The sequence below is a fragment of the Hemiscyllium ocellatum genome, chromosome 34, assembly GCF_020745735.1.
Source record: "Hemiscyllium ocellatum isolate sHemOce1 chromosome 34, sHemOce1.pat.X.cur, whole genome shotgun sequence".
Classification (NCBI taxonomy): domain Eukaryota; kingdom Metazoa; phylum Chordata; class Chondrichthyes; order Orectolobiformes; family Hemiscylliidae; genus Hemiscyllium; species Hemiscyllium ocellatum.
Genome location: NC_083434.1, coordinates 41,941,939 through 41,959,256, shown reverse-complemented (window position 1 = coordinate 41,959,256; position 17,318 = coordinate 41,941,939). Strand labels below are relative to the sequence as shown.

At 41.9% G+C, this 17,318-nt stretch overlaps 1 protein-coding gene across 2 annotated transcripts in view; it reads left to right on the top strand.

Moving 5' to 3' along the window:
• LOC132832299 (glutamate decarboxylase 1-like) overlaps positions 1 to 17,318 on the top strand; it is a 57,025-nt gene that overhangs the window by 30,591 nt on the left and 9,116 nt on the right. Inside the window, exons 9-12 of one of the 2 annotated variants that reach the window (XM_060850182.1) lie at positions 3,869 to 3,985; positions 11,905 to 11,969; positions 12,084 to 12,162; positions 14,010 to 14,159. In XM_060850182.1, coding sequence (XP_060706165.1) covers positions 3,869 to 3,985; positions 11,905 to 11,969; positions 12,084 to 12,162; positions 14,010 to 14,159 — 411 coding nt within the window. The remainder of the gene's footprint in view (positions 1 to 3,868; positions 3,986 to 11,904; positions 11,970 to 12,083; positions 12,163 to 14,009; positions 14,160 to 17,318) is intronic. The other variant, XM_060850183.1, reaches the window with a different exon arrangement.

The window sequence follows — 17,318 nt, the reverse complement described above, 5'->3', positions numbered from 1 at the left end:
TTATCTCACTCTGTGGGAGAGCCGTTATGCATAGCTTTTACAATTTGAAAACTTAAATGAGATAAAGGGGTATCAGTATTTTTCTGAAAGTAGAAAGACATCTGAGCCTTTGAAGAACAACTTCCAAAAAAACAACAATTGTCACTAATGTAGCATGTGGACGGTATACACTGTACTAACTAAAGTTAGCATTGTGCACTACAGCAGATCAGTAGAGTTAAAGACGGGGAAAAATCAAAATGGATTGCTTTCATGAAAACACAAAACGAAAGGTCTTTTTATACTTGAGACAGTTGTTTATGCTCTCATGTAGAACAACATCAAAGTAATTCAAATACAATTCAGTGCTTTTGAAGTTAACACAGTGATGTTTCTGAATACACCAAAGCCCACAAAGAGTAATTAGATCATGGATTTGTTATTCCATTGTTTCTGTGATAGTGGTTGGAAGACAAATCATCGTCTTTGCTTTTCATTCCTTCCATTGTCTTGTCCCCGTCCTGCCTTTGTAACTTCCTCCAGCCCTACAACTCTCCAGCGTATGTGTACCTTTCTAATCCTGCTCTCCTGATTTTAATCATTTCATTATCAATCGTGTGGAGGTGCTGGTTTTGGACTGGGGTGGACAAGGTCAGAAGTCACATGACACCTGGTTATAGTCCAACAGGTTTATTTGAAATCACAAGCTTTCTGAGCGCTGCCCCTTCGTCAGGTGAAGTCACTAGTGATCACCTGCAGAGACTTATTATTCACCCTGTCGACACTCCACTCACACCATTCGAATGATCTTTTGATCTCTCTGCCTATAAATTCTGTGTCTGTGTGTTTCTCTCTCATTTCACCTGAGAAATGGGGAGCACTCCAAAAATTTGCGATTTCAAAGAAACCTGTAGGACTATAACCTGGTGATGTCTGACTCCATTATCAGCAGCCACGGATTCAACTCACAAGTCTTCCGTGATCCGTAATCCCCTCCTACACCTCTTCATCTCCCTGGGTCTCTTTCCTCCTTCAAGATACTGCATAAAAACTATCTCATTGGCTGTATTTTTAATCAACTACCTCATATTTTATTGAGCAGCCCAGCATAATATTTTATTTGTATTAGTTCTAAAAGGCACCTTGAGATATATTACAATATCTAAGCAGGTATAAACGTAAAGACAGTTTTGGCTTATATGTTCACTGAATGTAGATGTTGCTAGCAAAGCTAATATTTGTTGCCCAACCATAAATTCCCGTGGTGTTCCTGTTCTTGTCAATGTCTCATGAACGCAGAGATTCACCAGGATGTTGCCTGGCTGGAGTGATTCTGTCATGAAGAGAGACTAGATTGTGTGGAGCTGATTCCTTTAGGACAGAGGAGGCTGAGGGAGACTTGATTGTGTTGTACAAAGTTCAGAGGAGCAAAGACAGAAACTTCTCCAGGGGCTAACCAGGGGCTGTAGATTTAAGGTAAAAGGCAGGAGATTTAGAGTTAACAAAGAATCTTTTCACCTAGAGTTTGCATGCGATTCTGGTCTCCTGCCTATCGGAAGGATGTTGTGAGACTTGAAAGGGTTCAGAAAAGATTTACAAGGATGTTGTCAGGGTTGGAGGATTTGAGCTATAGGGAGAGACTGAATAGGCTGGGGCTGTTGTCCCTGGAGTGTCGGAGGCTGAGGGGTGACCTTATAAAGATTTATAAAATCATGAGGGGCATGGATAGGATAAATAGACAAGGTCTTTTCCCTGGGGGAGTCCAGAACTTGAGGGCATAGGTTTAGGGTGAGAGGGGCAAGATATAAAAAGGACCTATGGGGTAAATATTTCACGCAGAGGGTAGTGCGTTTATGGAATGAGCTGCCAGAAGTGGTGGAGGCTGATGAAGGGCTCTGGCCCGAAACGTCAAATTTCCTGTTCCTTGGTTGCTGCCTAACCTGCTGTGCTTTAACCAGCAACACATTTTCAGCTGGTACAATTTTGACATTTAAAAAAGGATCTGGATGGGGTATATGAATAGGTAGGGTTTGAAGGGATCTGGGCCAAGTGATGGCAAATGGGACTAGATTGGGGTGGGATATCTGGTCGGCATGGACAAGTTGGACCGAAGGGTCTGTTTCCGTGCTGTACATCTCTATGATTCTATGACTAGGTGGGTATCTGAAACTCAGTGCCTGGTTCCTCAGTGGTGGAGGCAGGAACCATCACAACATTGAGGAAATATTTAGATTAACACTTGAAATGCCGTACAGGGTTAATGGAAAGGTGTTAGAAAATGGGACGAGAGTAGACAGCATCAGTTCTGAAGAAGGGTCACCAGACCTGAAACATTAACTTCTTCTCCACAGTTGCTGAGATTTTTCCAACAACTTCTGTTTTTGTTTCTGATTTACGGCATCTGCAGTTCTGTCAGTTTTTATCTAAATAACTTGTTTCTGCACTTTCAATCCTTTTCCTGGTAGATTAAAACTTCTTTGGGGTGGTGGGGGAGAGAGTGGGGAGTGGCAGGGTGGAGGAGGCACTGGGAGTGGTAGGTGGGAGATGGGGGAGAACGTCTTGGTTCCAAAGTTGGCAATTTTGTCAAAACTCTTGCCTGAACCAGGCAGCTGAAATGCCTTAAAGTAGGCCTCAGGCTTCACCGATGTCAATGGAGCTACCTAACACACTGCGTCTCCATGCCCAACAAACCCATCTGAGAAAATATTGCCACTTTGGTCTCACCACCAGCAACCCAGAAGTTAGGTCTGGAGAAGTAGATCTAGAGTTGTGTGGGGATGGGGAAGGGGCAATTAAGATAGGTGAAGGGTGTGTTTCCATGCTGTACACCTCTCTGACTCTATGGCTCAGCGAGGTTGGGCAGTTGCTTGGCAACATTTCTGAAAATGTAGAGAAAGTAATTCTGCCTTTTTGATAAAGGCCATTGCTGACAGGCCAATACTGCTCCCCTCTGCCATATCCAGATTCTATTAAGGGGATCCAAAACAGATATTGAGTCTTTCATTTCCACCTGTGAAGGACTCAGTTCCTGTTCCTTGTGAACACCAACTCTGGAGAATACAGATTTTATCTGGTCATCTTAGAGTCAAGGACATCAATCCCTGAAGTTTGATTTTCTTGTGTCTATTTAATTTCCAACCATGAAAGAGGTAGGTTTGTCACTCACTATACTAGTTCAACATGAAACAACCAAAATGTACCTAAAATTAAAACATAACTGGCTAGGCCCTTAGTGATTGAGGGGAGAAGGTGGGATAATATAACATCACTGGGCTTATAATCAAAACTCTAGCTTAATGGGTGGCACAGTGGTTAGTACTGCTGTCTCATAGCGCCTGAGACCCGGGTTCAATTCCCGACTCAGGCGACTGACTGTGTGGAGTTTGCATGATCTCCCCGTGTCTGCGTGGGTTTCCTCCGGGTGCTCCGGTTTCCTCCGACAGTCCAAAGATGTGCGGGTCAGGTGAATTGGCCGTGCTAAATTGCCCGTAGTGTTAGGTAAGGGGTATGGTTGGGTTGCGGGTTGGTGTGGACTTGTTGGGCCGAAGGGCCTGTTTCCACACTGTAAGTAATCTAATCTTAATGTCCTGGTGACTTGGGTTCAAGTCTGATTTGTCACATTTAGCAAAACAAATTTAAGAAGCTAGCCCAGTGGTGACCAGATAATCTGCCACCTTACCTGGTCTGCCCTACACACGACTCCAGACCCACACTAACCTGGTCGTCTCTCACCTATATAAACTACAACTGCACTCAATAATAAACATTGGGCCTAGCCAGTGATACATTCTCGTGAACAAATAAGGAGTGTGGGAGCAGCCTTTTTTTAAAGAGGTATGCATTACCTGCACGCATTCAGCCATGAGCTAATTATGGGTTTTGTTTACAGGGTTTTGTTCCTTTGTATGTCAATGCTACAGCTGGAACCACTGTGTATGGAGCATTTGATCCTCTCAATGACATTGCGGATATTTGCGAAAAGCACAACCTTTGGATGCATGTTGATGTAAGGATTTTTCAAATACAATAAAAATAACCACGCCTGTTCAAAGACTTAATAAAATAATCCCATCACTATGAGTAGACAGAAAAAAATGCTGAAATGCTTTGCAAACCTAACAGATGCCATTGACTCAAACTGAAACTTGGCAGCATCCCAGTATAGCCCTTACCTCATTATAGAAAGACTTGGATTTATATAGCACCTTTCACAACGGCAGCTTGCCACACCGTGTTATACAGCCAATGAAGCACTGTTGAAGGGGAGTCAACTCAGTTGCTAGATTGCACACAGCAGGTCCTTCAACCACCAATGTGATGAGGAGCACATCATGTTTGTGTAATGTTGTTGAAGCGATAAATATTGACCAGGACTAATTCGGCTGTGCCTCTTCGAAGTAGTGTGATGGGGCCTTCTACATCCTCTTGAGTGGACAGGCAGCATCTTAATTTACCAACTTGCCCAGAAAGAGAGGATCTCCAGCATTCCCTTAGTACTGTGCCAGAGAGTCAGCATCTGATTTTGATACTCAAGAACTGGAATGGGATTTCAATTTAACAACTCCTGACTCAGAAATGTTGGTGCTACCCAAATTCAGCAGAGCCCAATTTTACGCTCCTGCTTATTTTTCAAGGGGGTTCTGGTTGGCGAAAGGAAAAAGAATGACGATCAATTTATTCTGGTTTTCTCTATGTGGAAAGACAACTTGCTAGAGGGATAGCATAGAGATATTACGAGGTTCTAACTGAATGTGCAAGAAGGTGGCAAATGGAGTGTAATGTGGGAAACTGTGAATTTGTTGATTTTGGAAGGGAGAAAAAAAGAACAGAGGGTTACTTAAAAACACTGCAGAAAGCTGCAACACAGAGGACTTTGTGGTACTCATACATGAAACACAGTAGGCTAGCACACAGTGTGAGGCAGGTAATCAGGAAGGCTAATGGAGTGTTGGTCCTTATTTCAAGGAGAATTGGAGTATATGAGCAGGGAAGTCTTACTGCAACTGTACAAGGTGCTGGTGAGACCACATCTGGAATACTGTGAGCAGTTTGGTTCTCTTATTTAAGAAAATATATTATTTTCTTAGCAGTTCAGAGAAGGTTCACTTGGATGATCCTTGGTGGAGGGACTGTCTTATAAACAAAGGCTAAACTGTTTGGGACTCTACTCACTGAGTTTATGAGAGATGATCTCATAGAAACATTTTGGCAGGGCCAATGCTGAGAGGATGTTTCCCCTCCTGGGAGAGTCGAGGAGCAGAGGGCACAGTTCAGAACAAAGGGGCATCAATTTAAGACGGAGATGAGGAGGAACTTTTTCTCTCAGAGGGTTGTGAGTCTTTGGAACTCCTTGCCACAGAGAGCAATGGGGGCAGAGTTAGTGCCCATAGTTAAGGCTAAGATTGATAGATTCTTAATCGATCAGGGAGTCAAGAGAGGACAAGAACGAGGAATATCAGATCAGCCATGATCCGATTGAATGTAGGGGCAGACACAAGGGGCTGAATGGCCTGCTTTCTGATGATCTTCTGGTCTCTCTCATTCACCTGGTCAGACTGTGTTGGTTTCAGCAATCCATTCAAAATCACCACAATCCTGGGAGTCTGCTGAGTTGTCTGGTTAAGTCACACATTTTGTGACTGACCAAATCAATCTGCTGGGGTTCTTTTGTAGGTTAAATATAAAGCATTGCAAAAGACAAATTAAATGGATTGCTTTATTGTTGTGACATGTACCGAGATAGAGTGAAACGTGTTGTTTTGGGTGCTATACAGGCAGAGTATACCATACATAGTGCATCAGGGAAGCAGAGCAGAGTGCAGAGAGTTACAGCCGCAGAGAAGGTGCAGAGGGAGAGAGATCAGAATTAATATTTGAGAGGTCCGTTCAAAAGTCTGAAAACAGCAGGGAGGAAATTGTGCTTGAATCGGTTCATATGTGTATTCAAACTTCTACCAATGGAAGATGGTGGAGGGAAGTATAATTGAATTGAATTGAATTAGCTTTGTTGCTACATGTACTCGGATGAGCATAGTGAAAAGTTTATAAGTTGCCATTTACAGCGCCAACTTAAGTACAAAGGTACCTACGTACAGATTTTTCAGTACAAGTTCTTAGGGAAAATAATTAGAAAGTAAAGAAATAAAAAGTTATAAACAATGGTTCTGGGTGGGAGGGGTCCTGGATGATGTTAGTTGCTTTCCCGAGGCAGTGGGAAGTATAGATGGAGTCAATGGATGAAGGGTTGCTTTGTGTGATGGACTGGGCTAGGTTTACAACTCTCTGTAGTTTCTTGTGGTCTTCAGAAAAGCAGTTGCCATACCACACTGTGATGCATCCAGAAAAGATGCTTTCTTTGGCCCATCTATAAAAACTGGTAAGAGTCCTTGCAGACATACCAAATTTTCTGAGCCTCCTGAGCAAGTAGAGACGTATTTGCTTTCTTGACTGTCACATCAACATGGGTGGACCAAAACAGATTGTTGGTGATCATTACTCCCAGGCATATGACACTTGACTATCTTCACCTCAGCCCCATTGACCATAAGACCATAAAACACAGGAACAGAAATTAGGTTATTCACCCATCGAGTCTGCTCTGCCATTTGATCATGGCTGATAAGTTTCTCAATCCCATTCTCCCGCTTTTTCCTCCTTGACCCTCTTGATACTCAAGAACTTATCTCTCTCAGTCTTCCCTTTACTCTAAGGCTATGCCTCAGGTCCTCGTCTCTCCTACCAATGGAAACATCTTCTCAACATCCTCTCCATCCAGGCCATTCAATATTCTGTATGTTTCAATTAGATCCCCACTCATCATTCTAAACTCTAGCGAGTATAAACCCAAGTCCTCAAATATTCCTCATATTTTAAGCTTTTCATCCCTGGGACCATTCTCGTGAACCTCTTCTGAACACACTCCAGGGCCAGTACATCCTTCCTGAGACAAAATTACGCTCAATATTCCAAACTTGGTCTGACCAGAGCCTTAAAAAAACACAGAAGTACATCCCTGCTTTTATATTCAAGTCCTCTCAAAATAAATTCCATGAATTAATTTGCCTTCCTAACTACTTACTCAACTGCAAGTTTACCTTGAAATAATCTTAGACAAGAATCCCCAAGTCTCTTTGCACTTTAGACTTCTGAATTTTCTCACCATTTAAGAATAGTGGCTATTCTTCTTACTAAAATGCCTGCCTTCACCCTTTCCCAAGTTGTACTCCATCTGCTCCTTCTTTGCCCACTCTCCTAACCTGTCCAAATCCTTCAGCAGCCTCCCAACGTCCTCAATGCTACCTGGCCCTCTACCTATCTTTGTATCATCTGCAAAGTTAGCCAGAATGCCCTCAGTTCCTATATCAAGATCGTTAATGTAAAAAGTGAAACGTTGTGGTGCCAACACTGAACCTTGGAGGACACCACTAGTCACCAGCTGTTTTCCTGAGAAGGACTCTTTTATCCCCACTCTCTGCTTCCTGCCAGACAGCCAAGCTTCTATCCATGCTGGCACCTTGCCTCTGACACCATGGACCCTTATCTTACTCAGTAGCCTCCTGTGCAGCACCTTGTCAAAAGCCTTCTTGCAGTCCAGGTAGATAACATTCATCGGCTCTCCTTGGTCTGACCTGCACGTTATGTCCTCAAAGAATTCAAGCAGATTAGTCAGACATGACCTCCCCTTGATGAAACCATTATTTTGCTGTGCACTTCCAAATCTCATCCTTCACAATGGATTCCACGATCTTATTCATGTCACCAAGGTTAGGCTAATTGTCTGTAATCTTCCGCCTTTTGCCTTACTCCCTTCTTAAACAAAGTGTCACATTAGCAATGTTCCAGTCTTCTGGGACCCTCCCTGATTCTAGCGATTCCTGAAAAATCACCACTAATCCCTCCACTATCTCTTCAGCCATCTCCCTTAGAACTCTGGGGTATAGTTATCTAGTCCAGGTGATTTATCCACCCTCAGGCCACTCAGTTTTTTCTATCACTTTCTCTTTGGTGATGGCCACCATACTCAGCTCTGCCCCCTCACTGTCTTGAATTTTTGGGATATTACTCACGCCTTCCACCGTGAAGATTGATGTGAAGTAATTATTCAGTTCCTGAGCCATTTTTCCTTGTTCCCCATTCCTACCTTTCCAGTGTCCCAATGTTTATTTGTGCCTGTCTTTTGCCCTTTATATGTCAAAGAAACTCTTACAGTCTTTCTTTATATTACTGGCTAGCTTACCCTCATATTTAATCTTCTCCCTCTTTATTTCTTTTTTTCTTGCCTTCTGTTGGTCTTTGTAAGCTTCCCAATCCTCTGGTCTTCCACTGCCCTTTGCTACATTATATGCTTTCTCTTTTGCTTTGATGCTATTCCTGACTTCCCTAGTCAGCCATGGTCACCTCATCATCCCAGTACCATGTTTCTTTTTTCCTTGGGATGAATCTCTCCTGTGTCTCCTGAATTACTCCTCGAAGCTCCTGCCATTGTTGTTCCACTGTCCTTCCTGCTGGGCTCCTGTCCCAGTCCAATTTATCCAGCTCTTCCCTCATGACTTTGTAGTTGCCTTTACTCAGCTGTAATATTGTTACTTCTAATTCTATCTTCTCCCTCTCAAATTGCAGAGTAAATTCAATCATATTATGATCACTACCTCATAAGGATTCATTCATCCTAAGCTCCCTTATCAAGTCTGCCTCGTTGCACAATACTACATCCAGCATTGCCTGTTCCCTTGTGGGTTCCACCGCGAACAGCTCCAAAAAGCCATCTCATAGACATTCCACACATGCCTTTTCTTCCTGAAATCAATGACCAGCTCCTTGGTTTTGCTGATGTTGATGGAGAGATGGATGTCTTTACACCATGCTGCGAAACATTCAGTCTCCTTTCTGTATTCTATCTCATCACTGTAGGAGTAATGCAGGGGTATAAGGAGTAAGGCAGGGGTATAAGGAGTAAGGCAGGGGTATAAGGAGTATAGCAGGGGTATAAGGAGTAAGGCAGGGGTATAAGGAGTATAGCAGTAAAATCTGAAAACAAACTGAATTCCAAAAGTGCTAGTGCAGAGGTAGCATCAAAATTGATAACACCCTCGAGGTTAAAATGTGACTTAAAAGACAAATTCACTCGTGAGCCTGGTTCACAGGAGAATGATATAGATCAGAGCACTGTGATGCTGAAGGATGGTTTGAGTATAAGGGAGCTCAAGTACGAGAAAATAACCCTCTCCTCACTGAAAGACCCTCTTCCAGTGCACTCCGAGACTAACAGACATAGGGGACATGCTGAGGTGGGAGAATAAGAACTGCACTTATTCCCTTTTTTGGGGGGGGGGGGGGGAATGGCGTGGAGAGCATCTGGAATTCAGCCATGCTTTATTTCTAGTCATTTTAGCCAAAATGAAAGTGATGCATTTGGTTAGGGTGTTGACTGATGCCTGGTTTAATAAGTGTTCAATAATTTTGGGCTCACACAGAAACTTACCACATCAATTGAACAAAGGAATGTTTATTTTCTAAATTTTCGCAGATTAATAAAAGCCTCCATGATAACAAACATTGTAGCAATGGTTCCAAAAAGGCCAATCCAAGGTCTGTTTGGGAGTCCTTTAGGTTTTCATAGGCACAGTTTATGGGGAGGTCAATTAGCTCAGTTAGCTGGATGGCTAGTCTCCAATGTAGAGTAATATCAACAGCGTGGGTTCAATTCCCACACCAGCTGAGGTGACTATGAAGGACTCTCCTTCTCCCTCTCCCCTTGCCTGAGGTGTGGTGACCCTCAGGTTAAACCACCACCAATTCTCTAATGAGAGAGACGCCCCTTCTCAGTCTAGGGTGATGTTATCTTTATGAGGTGACAGTGGCATAGGTGTGTTATTTGGATAGTAGTCCAGAGACCTTAGCTAATGCTTTGGGGTAGGGGTTCAAGTCCCACCAGGATAGCAGAAAATAGAGCTCGCAAATCAGAAATTATCAGTAATGTGCCCATAAAGGTATTGTTAATTGTCCTGGACTTAGGAACAGGATTCATGTTGCTGTTGATTTCATAGATCAGACATGTAAGCATTCGATCGTATTTGCTGACAGACGTTTTATACTTTACTGGATTGTGTTCCGACTTGTGTATAAATCAACTTGCAAATATACTTAGGAATGGAACCCAATCATAACCCAGGGCTGCCAGTGAAGTTTGATTAGTTGATGCAGTATGGTTCAGGACAAACCCTGCGTCATAGAACTACAACTAATCCTGGGGTTGCCAAATGCATCAATTTTATTTTGACAAAAAAAATCCAATAATAAGACGATCTTATTACAGATCTAACATCACACTTGTTTAATGAGGCAAGATGTGAAGGTATCCCTGCAAGTCAGGTCAAGTGAGATTATGATTTGGAGGAGCTGGTGTTGGACTGGGGTGTACAAAGTTAAAAATCACACAACACCAGGTTATACTTCAACAAGTTTATTTGGAAACACTAGCTTTCAGAGTGCTGCTCCTTCATCAGGTGGCTGTGAAGGAGGACCATAATACACAGAATTTATAGCAAAAGATCAGCTGCATTTGCTCTAAATTCTGAGTCCTATGGTCCTGCTTCACAGCCACCTGATGAAGGAGCAGCGCTCTGAAAGCTAGTGTTTCCAAATAAACCTGTTGGACTATAACCTGGTGTTGTGTGACAAATAAGATTAGAAGTTGTTTTATTCACTCACAGAGTGAGGACAATGCTGGCTGGGCCAGCATTTATTGCCCGTCTGTAATTTCCCAGAGGGTAGTGAAGAGTCAAGCACATTGCTGTGGGTCTGGAGTCACATAGAGGCCAGACCAGGTAAGGATGTAAGTGAACTAGATGGGTTTTCCTGACAATCAACAATGTTTAGATGGTCATCATTAGACTCTTAATTTCAGATTTTTATTGAATTTCAACTCCACCATCTGCCATAATGGGATCCAAATCCTGGTCCCCAGAACGTTACCTGGGTCTCTGGATTAATGGTTTAGTGGTAATACCACCATGCCATGACCTCCTGAGCATTGCTTGGAGTGTTGCAGGGATTCTAAGTGCACTAACCTGAACCCTTCACATAACAATACCCAAACAAAGATTTGCATTTTGAATGAGTCTTTATTGTGTCAGTATGAAAGATCCTAAAATACAATTTCAAAGAAATCAGGGTGATTTCTTCTTGGTGTCCTGGTCCTCACCGAAACCTGATTACCTGGTCATTATCACACTGCTGTTTGGAGCCACTAGCAGCTTACTGTGTGCAAATTGGTTACTCTGCTTTCAACTTTATAGCAACAGTGACAGGACTTGTTCATTGGCTGGAAAGCAGTTTAGAACATGCTGAAAGGTGCTATTTAAGTGCAGGTCTTCCTTTAGTTATTTTTTCCCTGTAGCCCCCTACCCCACTCCTTGCCAGGTGAGCATGTGCTGTTCAATTTTACGGGAGAAGCCACAATGTCTCACCTGTTCGTGAGACCTGGGGGTTACTATGCTTCAGCCCTGTTTTCCTCTGTTGTGGATGAGTGTCTGAAACACCTCATGTTTCACCATCCCACAGTTGAAACAACCGAGCGACACGGAGTGCTATCACAATGACCAGATCAACCACAATCTCATTGAATGGCAGACCAGATTCGAAGGGCTGAATGGCACAATTCTACTCTTACAGTCTATGGGTCTTACTGAATTTGGCAAATTACTCAAACTATTGCAGCGATGATTAATCTTCTGCTACATTGTATGGCTCCTTTGGGAAGTGTTCAATGAAAAAATTCACCTGCCACTTACTGGAATAGTGTTAATACTTTTAGGGTGTAAATATTTCCGCTTTCTGAGGATCTAGCTTACACACCATAACAGTGTTTTGTTTCGGAAAAGCATTGCGTTCTCAAATAAATTAATCTCTGCTTTTTTTAAACAGGCAGCTTGGGGTGGTGGCCTACTGATGTCACAGAAACATCGTTATAAATTAACAGGGATTGAGAGGTAAATTCTTGGCATTTTGTAACAATACCCATGAAAATTATTATGAATGTAAAATGTAGACAGTGTGTGGTGATTTTGTTTTGCAAGCAACAGTAATGCTATTCTCTGTATCAGAGCCAATTCTGTTACGTGGAATCCACACAAGATAATGGGGGTCCCTCTGCAGTGTTCCGCAATTCTAATCCATGAAAAGGTATGTTTTAGACATCATTGACGAGCCCAGAATTTTGCTATGGTTGTTAAGAGAGACGTGTTGTCCATTTTTTTGTCTTGTACTCATCAGGACAAATGCAAGAATGCCAAATTTCAAGTGATCACAGCAACCTACGCAATAGGAACAAAGGTTGCTAATTGGTCGACAAATCAAAAATAAAAACAGAAGTTGCTGGAAAAGCTCAGCAGGTCTGGCAGCATTTGTGGAGAGAAATCAAAGTTAACGTTTTGGGTCCAGTGACCCTTCTTTTGAATGACTGGTAGCTAGGAAATGTCAGGTTAACTGCAGAAGATAGGATGAGGGAGGGGGTCAGGAGTAAACAGGAGTAACAGTTAGACAGACAAAGGAGTGGATAACAATGTGGCTAGGAGGGTCAATAGTGTTAATGGAGAACTTTAGTGGTGAACACTGGGGTGGGGTATGTATGTAATAGCAGACTTTGAAATAACAAGGCCAGGTGTGTGTATTTTGGGGTAAGGCCATGAGAGAGCTCAAGTCCTAAAGTTATTGAACTCGATATTGAGGCCAGAAGGCTGCAGGGTCTCCAAATGGAAAATGAGGTGCTGTTCTTCCAACTTGCTTGGCTGGAACATTGCAGCATGCCTGAGACAGAGATCCTGGCCAGAGAACACAATGGTGTGTTAAAGTGACAGACAACAGGAAGCTCAGGGTCGTTTTGCAGACAATTCTTTCAGCTGATAAGTTAATCTGATTTGCCAATATATTACTGAGGAGAAAGTGATGATATACCACAGGTTCCAGGGAGCTTGCTATAATCATTTGCAATTTGGCAATTTGGGATTCTTGCATTTCTTGGTGAATGCAACACAAAAAGTTCCTCAATTAGGTTGACATACTGTTTCCAGGTCATTGGTCTAAAGAGCGCCAGAATCTAATAGGTGTTTATCCACTGTTTTCTGATGTTCATCAAATCCATTCAATAACAAGTTAATTTAAAAAAACAGACTAACGTGAGACCAGAGTTCCGCTTATCATCTCTAAATTTCCAAAAATGCCCCTTTGGAGCAGTCAGCTCTTCAGAGATCTCACAGATAACGCACACACCTTTCCAAAGGAATTTCTCTGTTCATATGCATTGAGGACAAGGGTGGCATGGAATTGGAATCAATAGTTAGGGAGCACAAGGAATGAGGCTTACAAGATCTTGTTATAACTTGTCCGAGCTGCCTCAGCTCTCTGTGTTTCCTCTCTGAGGAAGCTGCTGGCTAACAAATGGCAGATCGCTTCCACCAGCACTGATCAAACTTTATTCCTGTCTGTGCACTATAGATGTTTTTACAACAGTGTCACTCCTGTCCAGGAACCTTGAACTGTCCAGATATTGTTTCCGTCTTCTGATTGCCAGAGGGATGTGACTTTTTCAGTCAGCTGTGACTTCCAAATGAGTACACACACCCCATGGTGACAAGACGCAACAATGTTCTGTCCCTTTAAGCAATTTGGAGGTTAGCAGAGGTCCTGTAGTAACTGTTATGAGTTGATTGAATGATGGAGATTGAATTAAATATTTCCAAATGTTCCCCCTTGTTCAATGGTGTTTTGTTGACATCCACATAATGACTGGAACATGAAAGGCAAGTGAGTCTAACACTGATACAGTAATCCTATCTCCCTCAGAAGTGTACAACTACTGGTCCTAACCTTCCCCCAACACAGGAGGGAAACCTGAGGTAATAGCGAAAGTGCACAAAGAATTGAAACCTAAACTTCCAAGATCTAATAAAGGATAATGATTGTGAAGCAAAATGCAGCATAATTTCAAAAATTGCTTTGGTATTTTATCATCTGCTTATGATCTTTGACAGGGTTTGCTCCAGGACTGCAATAAAATGGGTGCACAGTACCTGTTCCAAAATGACAAGCTGTATGATGTATCATATGATACAGGAGATAAAACCATTCTGTGTGGTCGTCATGTCGACGTCTTCAAATTCTGGTTGATGTGGAAAGCAAAGGTAAAGAAGTTTGAAAGAAACTGAAAAAGATTAATTCTGAAATGATGCTGTGAGTTACTTAGTGTTCTCATGTACAATTCTCCTGGAGATAGACAGAAATACCACATAGAAATAGGCCATTCAGCCTATTTGATCCATGCTGGTATTAATTCTCCAAACTTCTTCCCACTTGAATGACCTCTTTCCATTCTTGATGAATATCCCACCACACCCATTCCCTTTCCTCATTATTTAACAACCCACCCTGATGCATCAATTCTCTCTGTCCAAACAGCAACAAATCACATATTCTCCCCATTCATTAGGCAAAGACATTCCCCTAAATTTCTTTAGTTTATTTGTTAGTGACTAGGAATATTTATTCCCTGTCACTCCAGTGGAAGCAGTTTCCCTACACTAATACATCGGAACCCCTCCATAATTATACTAACCTCTGTTAGATCCCCTAACCTCTCTTAAAGAGGAAAAGAGCTTCAATCGTTTTGGTCCTTTCTCATTGGTGATTGTCTGTTCCAATCTGGTAACTATCACTAGGATTCACTGCCTCTTCTATCTCCAGTCCCTGCAACATCCCTCCTCTCAAGTGGAAACTAAATCTACACCCACATTCCAAGTGTGATCCAACCATCAGACAAAGTACGTTCAGCAATATTTCCCTGCTTCTGTATTCTATTCCTCTAGAAACAATTCCAGTACCTTCTTTGCACTATTTATGATCTTATCAAATTGTCCTGTTATTTTTCACAATGTATATATTGGTATCACAGAATCATTACTGTGCAGACAGAGGCCATTTGGCCCATCATGCCTGCACTTGTTTTCCCAGGTCTCTTTGCTTTTGTGCATCCTATACTTTTGTAAGCCGCACCACCTCCCCCGCCCCCTGCCACCGTATCCTTATTTGGTCAAAATGTTTGAGCCCAAATGTCAATGGCACACAACAATTCAGACAATGTTTCATTAAATACAACATACCTTTATTCCACACAAAACATTAGTACTTACTCCCTAATGTTTCATTAAATACAATATACCTTTATTCCACGCAAAGCATTAGTACTTACTCCCTAATGTTTCATTAAATACGATATACCTTTATTCCACACAAAACATTAGTACTTACTCCCTAATGTTTCATTAAATACGATATACCTTTATTCCACACAAAACATTAGTACTTACTCCCTAATGTTTCATTAAATATGATATACCTTTATTCCACACAAAACATTAGTACTTACTCCCTAATGTTTCATTAAATACAATATACCTTTATTCCACACAAAACATTAGTACTTACTCCCTAATGTTTCATTAAATACAATATACCTTTATTCCACGCAAAGCATTAGTACTTACTCACTAATGTTTCATTAAATATGATATACCTTAATTCCACACAAAACATTAGTATTTACTCACTAATGTTTCATTAAATACAATGTACCTTTATCCCACACAAAGCATTAGTACTTACTCACAATGATATCACTTGTTTAGAAATTCCACGAGCCAGGATCTGTATCTGGTGATCAATCTATTGATAAGCCTCCAACTGCAGGTGACCAAAGTGCTCAACCCATTACAGTGTTGAGTTATTTTCAAAACCCTTCTTTATACATTTTCCTTGTTATGACTGTGTGCCATTCAATGCATCTTTTTGGCTCATTTAAATGGTTTTTAATGATATCACTATCTTGTTTGAAGCTGTACTCGAGAACCCAATTTCAAACAAACACAGGCAGTTGTCTGGGACAGTAGCTCCAGTACTCTTAACCATCTCCAGTGTTGGAGTGAAGAAGACACTTTTATGGTCACTCATTGGTTCCCAGTTTTCATCCCAGCTCTAGCACTGTTTACAAATTACTTTGTACACCTTAGCAAATCTTCACATTGATCAAACTTCCCATCCTGTCTTCCTGATCGCAAAACGCAAACTGTTGTTTCTCAGGATGGCTCAATGGTTAACACTGCTGCCTCACAGCACCAGGGACCTGGGTTCAACACCACTTTCAGGTGACTGTCTGTGTGTAGTTTGCACGTTCTTCCTGTGTCTCTGTGGGTTTCCTCCAGGTGCTCTGGTTTCATCCCGATGAGCAGGTTAGGTGGATTGGCCGTGGGCCTTGCAGGGTAAAGGGATGGATCTTTCTGGGATGCTCTTTCGAAGATTGGTGATGGGCCAAATGGCCTACTTGCACACTTTATGGATTCTACAATTTCGTCAGGTTGCCATTTCTCCTTTTAATGTTCGAATCAACCACCATGACATAAACCCAGAGCTTGGAACTCTTCCACCTGGCACTTTAGGGAAGGGACTGGCCTGCCCTACATTTGACTCCAGATCCCAAGCAATGTGGTGATGCATAACTGTCCCTGAAATGGCTAAGCAAACCCTTCCATTCAAGTGCAATCAGTGTTGGATGATAAATATTGGCCTCATTGTTAACTCTCAGGAACACTGTCACAGAAATTAATAATTAAAAATGCTCAATTTTCAACAAAAAGAACATTCAGAAGTATCTTGGTTTATTGGCTACATTCACCCAAGGCTTGGAATATTTCCATTTAGGTCCATGCCACTATTTATGACAGACAGTGAAGTTTGAAATCAATAAAGATAATTTGGAATTAAAAACTAGCCCCTGTCAATTTTCACAAACATCTAATTGGTTGACTAATATCCTCTATGTCATGAAATCCATCATCTTTACCTGGTCTGACCTACACGTGACTCCAGAACCACAGCAATAACCCATAAACCTAACCAGCACCACTCAAATGCCATTGTCAAATAAATAAGTAGAAATCACTTTAGTGGCTTGCTTGCTGATCCAGGGACATGATCTTTGCTTAGGTATATGTCGGGAATTATTGTGCAAAAGCACCTGGGTTCAATTTCCTAACAAGCCTTACCTTAACTTCAAAGGGGAGATGGTCCCGATACAGTCAAGGTACATTCTCTGAAAAGGGAAAGGCTGGACAATCAAATCCAGAGCTCTCTGGATGACAAAAGAAGATAGAAATCAAAACAAAGAAGAAAATGTGTGTTTATGACTGGCAGAAAATGCTATTGAGAATGAAGAGGAATAAAGAGGGTTCAAAGGAGAGATAGAAAAACAAAGAGGAAATATGAGAAAAAACTGACAGGTAACATAAAGG